At 52.4% G+C, this 16112-nt stretch overlaps 1 protein-coding gene across 4 annotated transcripts in view; it reads right to left on the reverse strand.

The window, feature by feature from the left end:
* The window catches only part of CACNA1D (calcium voltage-gated channel subunit alpha1 D), a 296908-nt gene that overhangs the window by 22406 nt on the left and 258390 nt on the right, over positions 1–16112 (reverse strand). For all 4 annotated transcript variants that reach the window (XM_081105979.1, XM_081105978.1, XM_081105980.1 and 1 more), the window contains 8 exons: positions 14799–14864; positions 13314–13405; positions 12236–12395; positions 11556–11683; positions 11332–11428; positions 9734–9836; positions 7500–7601; positions 2283–2413 (listed from right to left, as the gene is read on the reverse strand). In XM_081105979.1, the coding sequence (XP_080962105.1) occupies positions 2283–2413; positions 7500–7601; positions 9734–9836; positions 11332–11428; positions 11556–11683; positions 12236–12395; positions 13314–13405; positions 14799–14864 (879 nt within the window). The remainder of the gene's footprint in view (positions 1–2282; positions 2414–7499; positions 7602–9733; positions 9837–11331; positions 11429–11555; positions 11684–12235; positions 12396–13313; positions 13406–14798; positions 14865–16112) is intronic.

Genomic DNA, 16112 nt, shown 5'->3' on the forward strand with positions numbered 1-16112 from the left:
TATTACCACTTAACTGGAAATATTTGCATTTCACCAAGGAAATGAAACTCTTTCCATACACAACAAAATGATAAATGTTTAGGAGGGGGGGGGGGGGTAACACACCTCAGCATTATTGTAGTACCATGTAATAGAGTCTTTTAACCCATGATTTAAAAAGGCAGCTTTAACATCATTTGAACCTTCAACTTGAAGACTCCGTGGAGCCCATTCGTGAAATGTGAAAATTGTTTAGCTATGTGTTCTTTTCGGGTTTTAAAATATCAAAAGACTATCTCCAGGCACCAGAGCAAGCCCTGAAGCCATCGAATTGGGAAGTTTTGGGGACTCAAAGGTATAACTCTGTATCGAGGTGGTCATCACCCATGCCTTCCACAGAAAATAGAGGGGCCTCATAACACAGAGCTAACCTGATTTATATAAATTACGACACAGCTATCCATGAAAGAGTACATTTCCCCCTCCAGAAAAGTCATTGAACTCCATCGACCCCACCAACTAGACCCTGAGCACACCAAGCAGGTCCCACGAGCAGAGGGCACCGGGGCACTCTGACACCAGGCTGGCCTAGCCCTCCAGGCCCAAGGCTCCTTTCAGGAAGAGCCATCAAAAACATGTTCGTCACCCCCTCTTTGCATCCAACTTGGCCACACTGCCCTCAAGAACGTGTGGGCCCAAGATAAGGTCAAAGGGACACTTGTCAGTTTGCTTCGTCTAAGGCTCCGTAGGAACTGTGATCAAAGGGCTGTCGCCTTTGCAAACTGGATCAGCCAGAGGTGAAAGCGCTTTGCTCACCAAGTCTACAACCTGACACAGCAATGAGCCACCTGCCTGAGCCTGTGGTCCACCAAGCTGCCTTTAGGAGATGTGATCAGAGAAAGGAAGATCAGAAGCCTACAGTTGGATTCAGCTGATCCCCCCTCCCCCCAACCCTGCAGCTGTCTGGGTAGAGCAGAGGTTTTTATCATGAATCAGCAGGTCACGGTTACATAAGGTCATCTACTAACCCAACATATGTATATGCACCCCTCATTCCTTCATTCATTCTTTCATCATCATTCATGTTCATCTTCCCTTGCTCAGAGAGAGCACACACAAGCCTTCGCTTCAGTACTGACCATCACTGTGAACACAAAACAGTCAATACTGGGCATTTTTCCCCAGAAAAAAAAAAAAGTGCAGGATTATTTCACATTGATCCTTACCCATAACTGTTAGGCCCAATTTAAGGCGTGGTGATAACAGGGACAGAAAAGTAATTTTAGAGTAAACTAACAAGGGAAAAATCCTTTATCCTATTCGCGATGGACGCGAAGCACTGTGGGTAGCAGAGATGACAGGGCTTTCAATTAATTTAAACAGCTGTTTCTGACAACTCGCCAACCTCTCTAGTTCCCTTTTTCCAGTTCTTAGCATCTTTTTCTCTCCCCCTCTTCACCCTGCATTCTTCACCACCAGCACTCACGAAGTCCCCTTCCTGGCCCCTGTGTGCGGGTCTCCACTGGGACTCCCTTCGCCTGCACTCCTGCTTCCCATCCCAGAGCTCTGGGCTCACCTAGGATTCCGTATCCTCAAACCCTGGTTGGAACCAGAGGTTCCTGAAAGCCACCTCCACACTCTAGGAGCCCGGGGCAGGGCCATGGCTTAGGGGTAGGGACCAGAGGGTGGCCAGGTGGGAGAGAGCAGCATTAGCACAGCAAGCCTCACGGCCATCAAGAGACAACACAGAGAAACAGACACACCGCAGGCGTACACACACATGTACACACACGCACAAATGCATACGCATACACGCGCACATACATACACACACACACACCAGGAGGTGATGGATGTTACTGAAATGGACCAAAAACCAACAAGCAGTGGGGTAAGAAACAAACAGAAACAAAACAAAGCACTTGCGTTCAGATGGAAAGCTGTTTCCTGGGCAGCCAGGGCTGGAGCCCAGGGCTTGGGGTGGGTGGGTGCCTGCTGGGAGGGCACTGTCTTGGGAGAAGCCTGGAGGAGAGAGGCGCAAGGGTAGTGCTCGCTCCCCTCTCCCAGGGCTGTCCTGGGGTTCCTGTGCCACAGGCCGCAGCAGTCGCCAGAGGAAGCAAGGAGACGGAGGCACTTACCTGGTGGCCCAGAAATGGCTAGTCCACATTTTAGGGTGTGTGCAGTATCTCAGTTTAAACAAATCCTTGTGGTACTGCTCAATCATGAACTGTCAGCTCTCTAATGTTTCAAATAAGCTCGTAAAGTGGTTAGTGAAAAGATAAGACAACAAAACAACAATTCACCTGTAGGGCAATTGTGGTGTTCTTCGCAGGGTATTTTCCCACCAGTCCTTGTTCTTTCCGTTTCTTGAATTTCCTAAAGTAGTCCTGTATCAGGAAAGTGGCATAGAACTTCCCCACGGTTACCTCATCATCTAAACGGAGAGACCAGACACAGCTCTCCCGAATCAGCACATTTGCACCAAGAGCCTACACACTGGCTTCTGGGAGGGGTGGGGGACAGCGCAGAGGCACTGAGCTCTCGGCTTATAACACAGGAGGGAGACTAGCTCTAGCAAAAAGCAGGGTTCGGCAAAAGCAGTTAAGGCTCAAAGTTAGAGTCAGTTAGATAAACTGACACTCAAAATTGCAGAAAATAACATTTGTCATGAGTTTAATAGAGCAGCGCATTAGTAACATTATCAAATGCTGTCTTGGTTATTTACTTAAAATAAAAATTACACAACAAAAAAGGCTTTCCTAGGTCATATTTTCACCCCTGTGCACAGGGATTTGCATGTGTAATTACCATGAACTCCAAGGGCAATTAACCATTCAAATCCCAATGCCTGGAGATAAAGACAGAGACCTCAGAAAGGGGACAGACAAGCTCAGAAGAAGAGGAAGGTTCATTAAAGTGACTGCAAACCCAGATTTTCATGTGCCCCTTGACTCTGCCAATAGCCTCCATATGCCATTTCTTGGTCTGTAATTCAGAACTAGTTGTGGTGTGTGTGTGTGTGTGGTGTGTTTTTTTTTGGGGGGGTGGGGTGGGAGGTGCTGTAAGTGACAGCGCCAACTAACCTCATGGTGGAGCTGACTTACTTCTGCTTTGTTCAGAAACAACTGGAACTCTGCTGAGCATTTTACAGGTGATGCATGAGGCAGAATAGAGGCTCTGGCTGTCTCGGGTAAACCACCTTGGCAGTGTGCGTGTGCCCCAGGATCTCCACAAGCCTTGCTCCCCCAGGCTGCGGTGTGCCCAGGGTTCCTGTGGGCACGGACCGCTGACCATGATTTGCAGAGGCTGGGGGTGGAATGGTTGCTAGTGCTCAGGCTTTAGCACAGCTAAACCTTTGGCCAGGCTGCCCTTGTAAGAGTTTCATGTGATCTGGGGCAAGGACCTCAACCTCTATGTATAAAAGGAGCTATGTCTCTTAGAGGATCTGTGAGGACCACAGGAGGAGAGGCATGTGATGTACGCAGCCCCCTGCTGGGGTGGCCCTCATTCTGGGGGCTGGATGACTGAGCCACGGGAATCACTATCATCTCACACCCACCAACAGTGAGATCCACTGCACTAGATCGTAGGGCACACAGGTGGGGGGACACTGAGGCCCACTGTGTTCCCTAACGCACCGTGGCTGGGGTTCGTTGAGCGCCCATGTGGGAGATGTCTCTGTCTGGACACTGCTGGGCCATCCAGGGCTGCCTCTCCAAACTCCCTGGTCAAGAGCTACTCAGTGTTACTGTGAGAGAGGATGCTTGGAGTGGTTGGACTTCGAGGACACGTTGCATTCCTTCCAAACCCCAGCTGGGCAAGTCTGGAAGGGTGCAGGGGCCACCAACGTGAACCCAGGCTTGTGCAGCATGTGAAACCGTGGTCCCTCACCTGCCTCAGGCTGGTCTAGTGATGCCCTCACGGGCAAGGAGGCGAGAGGTGAAGAGAGACCATGCGGGTCTTCACATTTCAACCTTTGCCCTTGAGCTGCTCTCTGTTTTGCCCGGGGCTGTTTGGACACCAGTTCCGGCCACCCCTCCTATTGGGCACCTACAGGTACCAAGCCCTGAGTCAGGGAGCTCCACTCGGGTTGCCCGGACGCTTCAACCACAACTCTGAGATGGTGGATCTGCTCACCCGCGCTGACAGCTGAGAAGGTTGAAGGACTTGCCCCAGGCCAGTCAGGTTGGGACATGAGTGCCAAGCCAGCTCTCCTCCTCCTCTGCACCACCTCCCTGGGGGATGGCCTAGCTCCAGCCACACAGGCCACCTTCTTCTGTGGGGCGGCCTCTCCCAGAGTACAAGTCCCTCTCGCTACTGGGCTGCAATCTGGAGGGGAACCCACTGCTGGCTGCATAGAGATCCCTGGGGCCCGGGGGATTCTCCGCCTGCTGCACCACAGCGGCCTCTCAGTCCAGACTCCCAAGCCTTCTCTGGGGGCTTGCGGAAAAATGCCTCTCTCTCCACAGAAGACCACCTCCTTCCACACCGGGATGCCCCAGCACACACAGGCCCACCCTCACCTCCCTTCGCACAGGCTGGACTGTGCGAGCCTGGAGGGGCCCCGGGGCTCCTGCAGGGGGGTCTGGGCTTCCCCGGGCCTGGAGCCAGGCCACAGTGTCCTCGGGGAAAAGCTGACGTGTTTCTCCCTGAGGGGCCACATGGAGCAGAGCACAGCCACCCAGGGCTCTGCAGGGCAGGGTGCAAGAGCCACGTGGTCTGCTCCACTGAGACTGAGCCCAGGAAGAGCTCTTAAAAACAGGAGAGTGAAAGCCATAGCACAGGGTAGGGAACCTTTCTTCTGCCAAGGGCCATTTGGATATTTATAGCATCATTCGCAGGCCATACAAATTATCAGCTTAAAAATTAGCCTGCCATATTTGGTCAAACATTTAACTAACTCACCCCTAACGCAGGGCCAGAGAGAGCAACTGATTTCCCCGGGCCTTATATGGCCCGGGGCCGGACATTCCCCTCCCCTGGCCATAGCAGGACAGGAAGGGAAGGAAGAGAAGGAAGGAATGCAGGGAGGGTGTCTGGGCTCAGGACTAGAGAGAAAGGGGTGGGGCCGGCTCTGAGTGCTCTTTAGGGAAAAGGGGCCCAAGAGCCAGGTCAAGGAGCGAAGGCCCAAAGCAAGGAGAGCCTCTTGGAGGGGAGGACCCAGGAAATGCGTGACAAGAGTGGACGGGAGAACGTGAGCAAGGGTCAGTGATGGGCAATGAGACGTCAGCCTTATGACGGAGACAGCAGACAGGCTGCCTCCCCAGCCACAGCCTCCCGCACAGAACAGGTCCCAGCTGGTATTCCAGGGCTCCGTCCTGAGTGGCCCCTTACTATCAAGCTCATGACAACCTGGGGCACCTCACATCACACTGTGCCAGCAACTCCTCCTGAGATGGGCACCTGCTGTCACCAGGTCTGTAAGGGCCTCTCTGACCACCCCACATCGGCCAGTCCCGGCGCAGGGACAGCTGGCCTGGCTCAGTCTGCTGCTCTCTGTGAGGTTACAGCAGGGAGGGCACCGAGCCCGTCAGCCATGGGAGCTACCCACTTGCTGGCCTGGAGGACTGAACGAATATTCTCGCTTTCTAAGTGTGCCATGGCGAGGGAAAGGCGGGAACCACTCACCGACTGGCATGGGAAAGACTCAAAAACAAAGAGACAGAATTAGAATGCTGCCCAGCACCTCACTCAGGGTCTGCTCACCGCAGCCAGAAACCCAGGCCTTTCCACCTTCTGCAGTGGCAGCAGCGCTTATCTGAGACTCAGCCCGACAACATTATCCCAGCACACACACAAGCCATGACACGGGACTTCTGGAGGGCCCCATCTCCTCCTGAAGCCCTCTTTTCTACTTTCGGGTTTCACAGTGCCACCTAATGCCATTTTGAAATAGATTAATACCCACTCCATTTAAAGAGATACAGAGAAAAAGCCCGTCATTGGGCCAATAATGTGGGAGAATATGTAGCTTTTAGTAGACGTCTAGTAGAACTAAAAGCTGGCCAGTTTTTTCAAAGGAAGGGAGCTTAGATCCTGAGCCAAATTCTGGACTTTTTTCTAAGTCACATGAAAAGAAACGAAGTTTCACGGGATGCTGTCCAAGGGGGTCTAGCCAGGATGGGCCCTGACATGTGCGTGAGACTAGTTTGTAACGAAGGTGGTGTTTCAGGGGAAGGTTTACTCAGCCAGCCCAGACCGCTATTCTGAAGCATGCATCTGTATTTCGAGAAACATTGTAGGGGAATACAGTTGGCAAGAGATAACTCTGATTCCATGCCACCACCCTAAAACAGAATTGCTTCAGAATATTCTGAAAGACTGAGCGTTGAAAGGAATGGAGGCTGCAGAAAAAAGCTCAAGCACATTGTTACGACAGTTTTTAAGAAAGCGATTAACCTCAGCCATGCGAGCACTTGGGTGTGCAGCTCTAAAGAAAAGAAGGAAACGGAAGAGTTGTTTTAAATGTGCAGCATCAGTTCTGTGGACAACAGTAACAGTTCTCCCGCGGACAAATGTGCAGGACCAGTTCTCGGGGGAAGGGAGGGCAGAGAGTTTGAGGGTTTTGTTCTTTTTGGTCTGGGGGGCCTTTTTGCTGCCCCTTTGTGGGCCATTTTCCCCGGCTTCGAGCCATGACCGTGCTAGCTATGGGTGTCCCCTGCAGTGACAACATCTCGTCCTGCTTCTCATTTCATGCCGAGGACCAGAGCAGGCCCGCACAACGCTCTCTCTCCCCAAGAGCCAGAGGTTGTCACCTTTTCAGAGGGAGAGGTATTGGCCACCATTCTGGCCCAGGGTTCTGGAGTCAGTGTCCAGACCTGAACAGATCCTGCACCTTTAAAACGTGAAAATAAAAGTCGAAAAACAACCACCTCAACTTCTAAGTCCATGTGCACTTAAACGAAAGTGGAAAAACAGTGTATAAATTATATATATATATACTTTATATATGTATAACTTTACATATATAAATCTGAAAAAAGTTTAGTCGGTTATTTCTTGATAAATAACGAAAGAAAAAAGCATGCCTGTTAGTTCTGTCCCTACTTAAATTCTAATGATAGGGACCTTTTTTGGCTAGTTATGGTAGTAAACTCAGTCTTGACAAGGGCATTTTGAAAATACCATTTTCTGACAGCTATCAATTTTTTTGTGAGAAGCTTTCAACACTATGTTAAAGGATACATGGAAACTAGCTTTAAATATTTCATTTTGGACCCCAAAAATCTAGACTTTTCCTTTTGAGGCAGCAGGCTTGCCCTCTAACATTAATTCCCACCCCCAGCAGAAAAGCCCAGCTCCAGCCACCTTGTCTGGTTCCCTCCCGCTGAGGCCTCTCCTTGGGAATGCTGCTCATATGACCCCAAGTAACTACGCCAGAGGGCCGGCGGCTGTCTTTAGCGCTTGGCCTCAGCGACCTAGCTGATGCATAAAGCAACCCGCAGCCGAGCTGGCGGCAGATATGACCGCTGAAACCCACGTGTTGGCCAAGAGCTACTTAGGAAAGAGATTGCACTGACCACCAGCTGGAGGGACAACTTGGTCAAGCAGCTTCATGCTGGTTTTCTTCCAGATTTTCTTTATCACAGCTCGCAGCTCTTCGTTAGCTTGTTCCAGGTTCCCTGGATGCAAAGAGCAAGAGGAGAAAACAAGCCTTGCTTCTTGGCCAGCCATCCCTCTGCTGGGACCATGCTGCTCCAACCCCCCCACACCCCCAAGCTGACCTGGGTAGGAACATGGCCCTCGGGTGGCGGCACGGCCCTCTGATGGGTGCCCCTCCCCGCAGGCTCCCCGGTCAGGGGCATTCACACTACCTAACAGCTGCAGTCACTCCACCGTGGGTGGGAAGGACCACGTTTTACTCTGGAATCCGTGTTCTACCTTCCCAAGCCCACACCTACACCTTTCCCGCTGCTCCCAGCCTAGAATGCCGAATCCTGCCTCTGTCCTTGAAGACCCAGACTAAATTCCACCCACATAAGACTTTCAGTTCCCATTGTGTGGACTCATCCGTAGCACCCGCATCATCTTGTGCCGGGAGCCGGTCCATCCTTGCTGTTTCAAGGGACCTGGCATATATGGCATACTGTTCTTAATATGTTTGCTCACCTTCTTGGCACTATGTGTTTTAACCAAGGTCTCCTCTCTGAGAAAGGTTGTTTCCCCAGGTAGGGATTTTTCCCTGAAGTTAGGGAGGGGATGAAACTCCTTAACTAAGTGCCAGGCGGGCAGTTAATCACTTTAACTACAAACAATCATGCTTAAGCTACATAATCTTTACTCCCTGGAATGGAGATAAGAAACGCCCTAACCTTTGTAATAGAGATTGATAGGATTGAATCAACTGGTATAAATACAGTTGTAACAAGACAACAAGAAACAGAACTTAGGAGACAGACAGAAAGAAGACAGAACCTACACAGACAGAACCTACACAGAACCTACAGACAGAAGAACTTCACTGGAGAGAACATGGCAAAAGATCCTGGACTGAACCTGACTACAGAAATTGGCAAGAGAACCTGACTAGAACCTGGTGACTGAACCTGGCTGGAGAACCTGGACAGAACCTGGCTGGAGAACCTAGCGAGGGAACATGGCTACAGAACCTGGCTGGAGAATCTGGAGAACCTAGCAAGAGAACATGGACGCAGAACCTCTCTGGAGATCCAGACCAGAACTTGGCTGGAGATCCTGGCTAGAGATCCTGGCTAGGCTGCTGATCAACTGAACGCTGCCTCTGTGTTGTTCCTTCTTCGCCGACTCCGTCCACACCTTTGGGGACCCCTGGACCTGCTGGGGCAGGACCCCGGCAATCTTGGCCTTATCAGCTGGGCTGATGTTTGTCTCCTCAACGGACACGTCAGTGCAGAAGAGCCCGCTGCAAGGAGCCCGTGAGCTTGCGGGGACTGGCTTTGCTGGATAGAGTCACCCTGAGACACGTCAGTGCAGAAGAGCCCGCTGCAAGGAGCCCGTGAGCTTGCGGGGACTGGCTTTGCTGGACAGAGTCACCCTGAGCTCCGGGGCTGCGGGAAAACAGCTGCCCATGGACTCCGCAGTGCCCACCGCTGGCCCCTCTTCCCCCTCCTGCCTCACAGTCTCTGCTTCTCCACCCCATGGTCACCCCTCCACCTGCTGCAATTGCTTCCCATGCCACCTGTGAAGCTGCCACCGAGACAACAGCAATGGCCGTGCTCCAGGCTTATTCTACCAGGGCTGAGTGTGGCCCCGGAGACCCGTGTGCTTTGGTCTCAGCTGGGAAGACGCTGGTCGTAATAGTGTTTCCCACCACGGGCCAGTACTGCAGAGGGCCTTCTGCAGGCATCATCTCACCTCATCCCCAGGACTTCCCCTGATGTAGGTGTGTTCCTTTCCTTCCCACAGAGAAACAACCTACAGCTCAGAACAGGAAAACCCCTCACAAAGGTCACACAAGCAGGAAGGGTCAGTTGGAGGGAGCTCAGGGGTGACGGTGCCGACTCTGCCCTGATCTCCCACCTATTGCCGCTCTCTAGTAAGCAGTGGCCTGAGTCGCCTCAAAACTCCCAGGGACAAAGTGAAGCATAAAGGAAGGAAAGGAGGGATGAGGGAGGTGGGAACAGTGCATCCACCAGCACAAAGGTTCTCACTGCACTCACCACGCCCTTCCCAGGGCCCCCCCCTCGACAAGGAAAGGCCCAGAAGGGAGAACACAGGCGGGAGGTGGCATCTCCTCCCAGTTCTGCCCCCTGACCTGCTCCCAGGAGACGCTCACCTTCCGTCTTGATCTTAAGAGCTGTGCGGACCAAAGCAAACAGGGTTGCATTAAACATGACTGTCCCATCACTGTTGAGAGGCATGTTCATGGCAACTAGTCTCTGCAAACAGAAAGAGAAGCTTCTTACTAGCATGCGAAGGACTGATGGCAGCGCAGCCCTTTCCCGTAGTTATTCTGTTTCTCCCTCATCTCTTTTCCAGTCGACCCTACAAATTTAACTCACCGGCCATTTGAGGAGCACCTACCACCTGGGGCTCTGACATGACAAAGATCAAAGCTTTTAGTCATGAAACACAGATGCTGGCCCGTGGGATGCTCTTGGTGTTTCACCTTGATTGTTTAATCATCTCACTGTGCCAGCGTTTTTCTCCCTTTCTCAAAAACTAGCTCTCCCTGTGTCCTGTGGTCAGGCCTCCATTCTGGGCACCATCCTTCAGGCTGTCGTGAGGGTAAAATGTGGTACCAGGTACAGTGAGCCAGGCACAAGGCAGGGGGCTCAGGTCCTCCAACAACTGCAGCAGGGCTACGTGACTATTCCGGACACACAGAGTGTCCTTTAAGGACCTGCCCTGGGGCGACCCTTGTGGAGTCCACATGGTTTCTGCAAGTTTCGGTGCTTCGGGGCAGGGAACGATGGGTGTGGCTGGGAAAATCTCTGAAAGCTGGAAATACACAGTAGACTCGACTCTGCTACCTTGGGTCTGTCTAGCACCGGCCCAGCAACCCTGGAGTGCAGGCTGGCTGGGTTCCCACAGGATAGAGTTTTTAGAAAGGGACTTCTTTCTGTTGCTGCAGCTGACTCCAGGTGAGTCACTGTGAGCTCAGCCAGGGCTCCCAGGGAGCAGGGTCTGAGGTGAGAGCTGCAGAGATGGATCGGGAGGTCTGCACGCAGCCAAGCCCGGCCACCGCCTGTGCTCAGGAGGGGAGCGCCGGCGCAGGGGGCACGGTGCCGCATCCACCAGCACAGAGGCTAGCAACGCCCGGGGACCCGGTCTTCTCCACTCCACTTCCTCAGTGGAGCCCTCAGCCACCTCCTCTCTCCCCTCCCACTGCCCTCACTCTGGCTCTTGTCACTTCACACCCAGACAGTCCCCACAGCTCTCCCGGGCGTCCCCTGCCCCCATTTACTTCTCCCTCTGACACGGAAGTCCACCCGTGCTTCTTCCCTGGAACTCAGCATGGCCCGGAAGGTTCCTCACAGCCACGCCGTGTGCGCCTGTGCCCTTCCACCACTTCCTCTTCTGTTCCAGTCATACCAATGACGCCCCATTTTCTGCTTCTGCGTCAGGGTTCTCTGCTCCTTCCATCTCTGACAAACCCCCACGTCTCTCCTCCTGTGCCTGACGCAAAGGTCACTGTCCCCTGCCTTCACCCAATGACGAATGACATAACTGCCCTCCTATTCCTATCGTTGGGTGACAGGGTGTCCCACGAGTGACACGCCTGGGAGTGCCTCAAGGATGGGAACCAGGTGTCATTCGTCTCCACATTCTGGGCGCCTGACTGCAGGTGCGAGGGAAGGTCACTGAGTGGTTTTTGAATGAAACAGGGAGTCTCTGCAAGAGAGGCCGTCAGACACCCAAGGGGACACTCACCTTACAGGCTACTCTGTGTGGGCACAGCTTCCCGAACCCCAGGGGCGGCTGGATGCGGCGCAGCAGGGTGACCACGTCCAGATGCTTGATCCGCCCCCTGAGACAAAGCGGAGCGTGAGGTCCAGGTGCAGTGCTGAGCTTTCAGTCCATCCCACCTCCCCAAACCACAGCCCCCGTTCCAGAAACACCCCCCACAAACAGCCAGGGCATCCTTCCCAACCTACTTGGCCTCGGGGTCATATTCTGACCATATTCTTTTGAATTCGTCTAAATGGTGAGGTCCCAGAATGGACCAGTCCCGGGTCAGATAATCAAAGTTGTCCATGATGACGGCCACAAACAGGTTGATGATCTATGAAAGCAAATCAGAGGGAGGAGCCTCAGCGGCAGTCATGAATTGGGCCGACCCCGGTGGGTGCTCCCTCAGTATAGGGGCACGAAGCCCGTGAACCCATTTCCCCAGAGAGGCTGTAGAAACCCCGCCTGGAAGCAGACTTCTGGCTTCCCGGGGCGGCTTTGGTATAGTCCCAGGGGCGGGCGGGGGGATGAATTATCTGGATCTTTGAAGCACACCACAGTGTTAGCATTTCACTGCTACCAAATAACTCACACTCTTAAGTCACTGCTCTGTGCATGGGCTGTGACATTTTTATAAAGAAACCAGCAGTCCCAAGCAGTGGGACTGCCCAAGCCTGTGTCATTCGTCATTGGGTGAAGGCCCTGCTCACAAGGAAGGTGCTTACCACTGACAATTAAAACAAAAACTGGCCAAGCCTGCCAAGTGGAGGGAGCTGCTCATCAGCACGGAATACCCCCAGCAGGTGGGTGGGGCACCGTTCCTGGTCTGATTTCCAATGCTACACCACACCTGCCGATTCAGAGGGGAGCCCTCCTGCTCACGTACCAGAAAGGCGCAGAGCATGTAAAAGCTGATGAAGTACACGATGGCGAAGTTGCTCCCACAGGAGTACTCCTCCCCGGGGTTGTAATCCGACTCGGGGTCACAGAGCTTCCCCGGGAGGCAGGCCAGCATGATCTCCTGCCAGGCCTCGCCGGTCGCACACCTTTTTCAGAGCGAGCAAAGGAAGGGTTATTAGTAGGCGCAGAGGGATTTGAGGCTCAGACCTCTACAATGTTTTAAGAAGAAAAAAAAAGTTTCTCATTGCAGCAACACCCAAGGAATTTGTCGACAAGCCAGTGTGAATTAGTGAAGATATGAAATTCCTATTTATTTTCCAATGCAATTTATTTCAGTATAAGTGGAGGCGCTGCTATAACTTCCTTTGATTTATATCAATCGATACGAGCACATCAGTTCTTTTTGTAAAATTAGATGTTTGGTTTTGTGCCTTCTCTTCTTTAAACCCTTATGTTAAAATTTTTATTGATTATTCTCTTTTAATGACTTAACATCTCACAACTTGATAAGACTCCGTTCACCTGTTGAAAGCCAAGGACTGGAAACTGCCTAACTTGCAAATGGCTTGCTATCTGGCCACGGAGTCCTTATCAATTACTTGTATAATTTCTAGAAAGTTCTCTCACTTTGAGGCACCCTTGTTTGCAGAGTTAATTAACTGGGGTTAACAGCAACCCTGTAAAATTTCAAATTCTACATCTTAGGATGTGCCCCCACTGGCTGTGCAAAAGGCTTCTGTGCTCCTGCAAAACCTGTCTTTGGTTGTGTTTCAGTGGGTGCTCCCACGCGTACGCTCATCTCCTTCCAGTTCCCTGAGTAGACCCACTAAGTCCCAGAGGGATAAACCTTAAACCACCACAGTCGAAATGAACACAGCAGTTTCTACAAGCCAGCAACACTCCCCTGTGGCTGAGCGGTTAGTGTCTCTGCTTAAGCACACAAAACAAACAAGCACAGAAAGCCACCAGGACCAACTGGGAACGGCCACGCTGGTGAGTAACTCATGTCCTCTGTCACTCTGCAGCCCACAGCTGGAGCCACGCCCCGTGCAGGGCTCCGTCACCTGAAGAGCAGCAGCACCGCCTGGGGAAAGGTCTGGAAATTGTTGTTCCTGTTGATCTGGTTGTTGTCTCTCATGGCAACTTTCCCAAACATCTAGGTGGGGAAATTATTAGGGGAAAAAAAAGAATAGATTTTGTCGTTTTAAAAAAAGAAACTCTTCCTGTCTGAATTTAGAACTAACTCAAATTCGATCCACACCCACAGGGCTTTCCCACGTGCCGGGCACTATGCTGACCACAGGAACATGTGGCGGCAGATGCATTCTCCCCTCAGGGAGTTCTGACCCTGGAGGAGGGACAGGACAGCAAGCACCAGGCAGCAGCCCTGGGAGGAGAGCTGGCGGGCCAGCTGCACAGGGGGGCACAGAGAGGTCCGCAGAGCGGAGGCGGGGCCTTGGGTCAGGGAGGCTCCCGGGCGTGAGATGAAGGCCCAGAACTGAGGCCCCGGAGGTGCGCCCGGAAATTAAGAGAACGGGTGTGCACAAAGGTCAGGCTGCAGACAAGCGTGGGGCCGTCGGCCACGGAGGGCAGGGTGGGCTTTCCCTCCAGGGTCAGGGGAAGTTAGGAAATACGTGTGGGACTCAGAGAAGCAGACTGACATTTGAGGAGAGCGTGGGGCAGGCTAAGCCTCCCGCGTGGTAGGTGCATGCAGTTCCCAGCTCTCTGAGACAGCTCTGGGCCAGGTGAGAGTGTCCTGCCACAGAGGGCCTTTCGGGGCACACACAGCGCACATGCTGTTGAATGACAGGGACCCTAGGGTGTGACGCTCGGTTCCTAACGCCTGCTAGGATTCCTAGCGACTTGTGAATCCTTCTCTGCCTTCGGAATAGAAGAAATAAGCATGACCCCTTCTCTCCTCTGGAATCACGCCACCTCTTTACACTCGCACCCCTCCCTTATCTGGAAGAGGGCATCTACCGAACCCACAGAGTACGTGGCAGACACCACCCAGCAAGGTTCGGCTCCACGGGGGGCTCCCTACCTCCCCCTCCTCCTGGAGGCTCTGCCCACTGCAGCTTCGGGTCAGGGCTGCTGTTGACGAAGCCCCGTCCCGTTCCCCACCCCGGGAGGAGTTGGCCAGTAGCCTGTAGCCCCCCAGCCGGGTCACATAAGACTGGGTCTCATGCTTCTCCTCAAGGTGCTACTGAGGCAAGACAGTGGTCCCAGGTCAGATGCAGAAAATAGGACAATCTTGGCTTCTCTGAGTCTGCCATTTCCTGTTGCTAAAATCAACTATGGATTTTCTTGATCAGTTGACTCTCCCAAGACTCAGAGTGGAGGTGAGGGGAACCACCAAACCCAGCTTTTCTTGGCTTAGTCCAACCCCTCCTTGCTCTTCTGAGCCTGGCTCTCGCTGTCACAGGCTCCTTCCTTTAGAGCCACATCTTTCTCTTAAGCAGCAGTCGTGTTGGTTTTCCATTTCACCTGGTGAAGGTGCATCTTGCCCCAGATCTGGGACTACCGAGCGAACGGGGCCCTGAGCTCACCTGCATGCCGATGACCGCGTAGATGAAGAATAGCATGGCTATGAGGAGGGCGACATACGGGAGCGCCTGGAAGAGAGGAAGCACCCGGCTCAGCGCTGGCCTCTAGTCCCCGTGCTGTTGGGTACAGACTGAAGACCCACACGGGCCCACATGCTTTTCTCTTTCATGTTATATGGAAAGAACATCACAGAGAGAATGGACTTTTTAAACCCTAGCCCAGCACCATGACTTCAGTCCTGAAGATGCCAGCCATGTGCACACCTAGTGTCACAGAGCTGCAGGCAGGACAGCTTCCCACAGTCGTGAACAGTGGATCCTAACCCTAGGCAGTGTCACCACTGACACTCCACTCTCATAATAATGCTTACATTCATCACTGATTCCTTTGTGAAAACTCTACAATTGATCAAACCATTCCGGATCAGACATTCAGATGGCTCCCACTTGCTTGTGTGGGCCTGTGTGCATGGGAGCGAGGGGCTCCTGTAGTTCACCTTGCCAAGGACTAGCACTTTGCAACATCGCCTGGCCGTCTGCTGAAGTGCTCCCTTAAGGAGAAGTCTTAGGAGTGGAATTATTGGGCCAGAGTGAAAGAACCACTTTCTGGCTGTCAATCTAGAAAACAAGACACTTTTCTTAAAATGCACACTTTCTGAAAGAACCACTGAGTTGGGGGTTGGGCCAGGGAAGAAAGGAGCTACCTGGGTGGTCGTCAAGCCTGGGTTCTCCTTAGGAACATCAGATACGAGCCTGTGTGTCAGGTCAGAACCCTGGCCCTCTGACCCAGTGTTCTTCAACTGCTGTTTTATCTCATCCCACGTGACAGAAGATGTCCATGTGCCCAGCACACCTTCAGGGAATGCCCAGATTGTTAGCCCTAATGCCAGGCACACATGTTTAAATCATCAACTTCCTCTCCTGCCCGCTAAAGGCAGTGGCTGTGACACTTCCCAACATGTGCCATCTCCGCACCTGTGACCACCAGCCTGGCTGGGGCAGTAACACCATCCTGACGGCTGGACTGCTTCACTGAGTCCACAGGGTGAGGGTCAGGCTTTCCTATACCTACATGCATTTTCTTCCTAGTTTATGGAGTATTTAAGAATTCTGTTGGCACCCTTTCTCAGGTTTTATGAACTATTACTCCATGACATGAATTTATCTGTTAAAAAAGTTTAGCAATTTCTTTAAAAGAATGACATTATTACATGAATTCATTGTGTTTTTATAGCAGTTCACAAACTGATGCTTTCTCCACTCCATATTAATAACAACAGTCTAGGGCAGCGGTTCTCAACCTGTGGGTCGCGACCC

This window comes from Myotis nattereri, assembly GCF_964212035.1.
Source record: "Myotis nattereri genome assembly, chromosome: 14".
Lineage (NCBI taxonomy): Eukaryota > Metazoa > Chordata > Mammalia > Chiroptera > Vespertilionidae > Myotis > Myotis nattereri.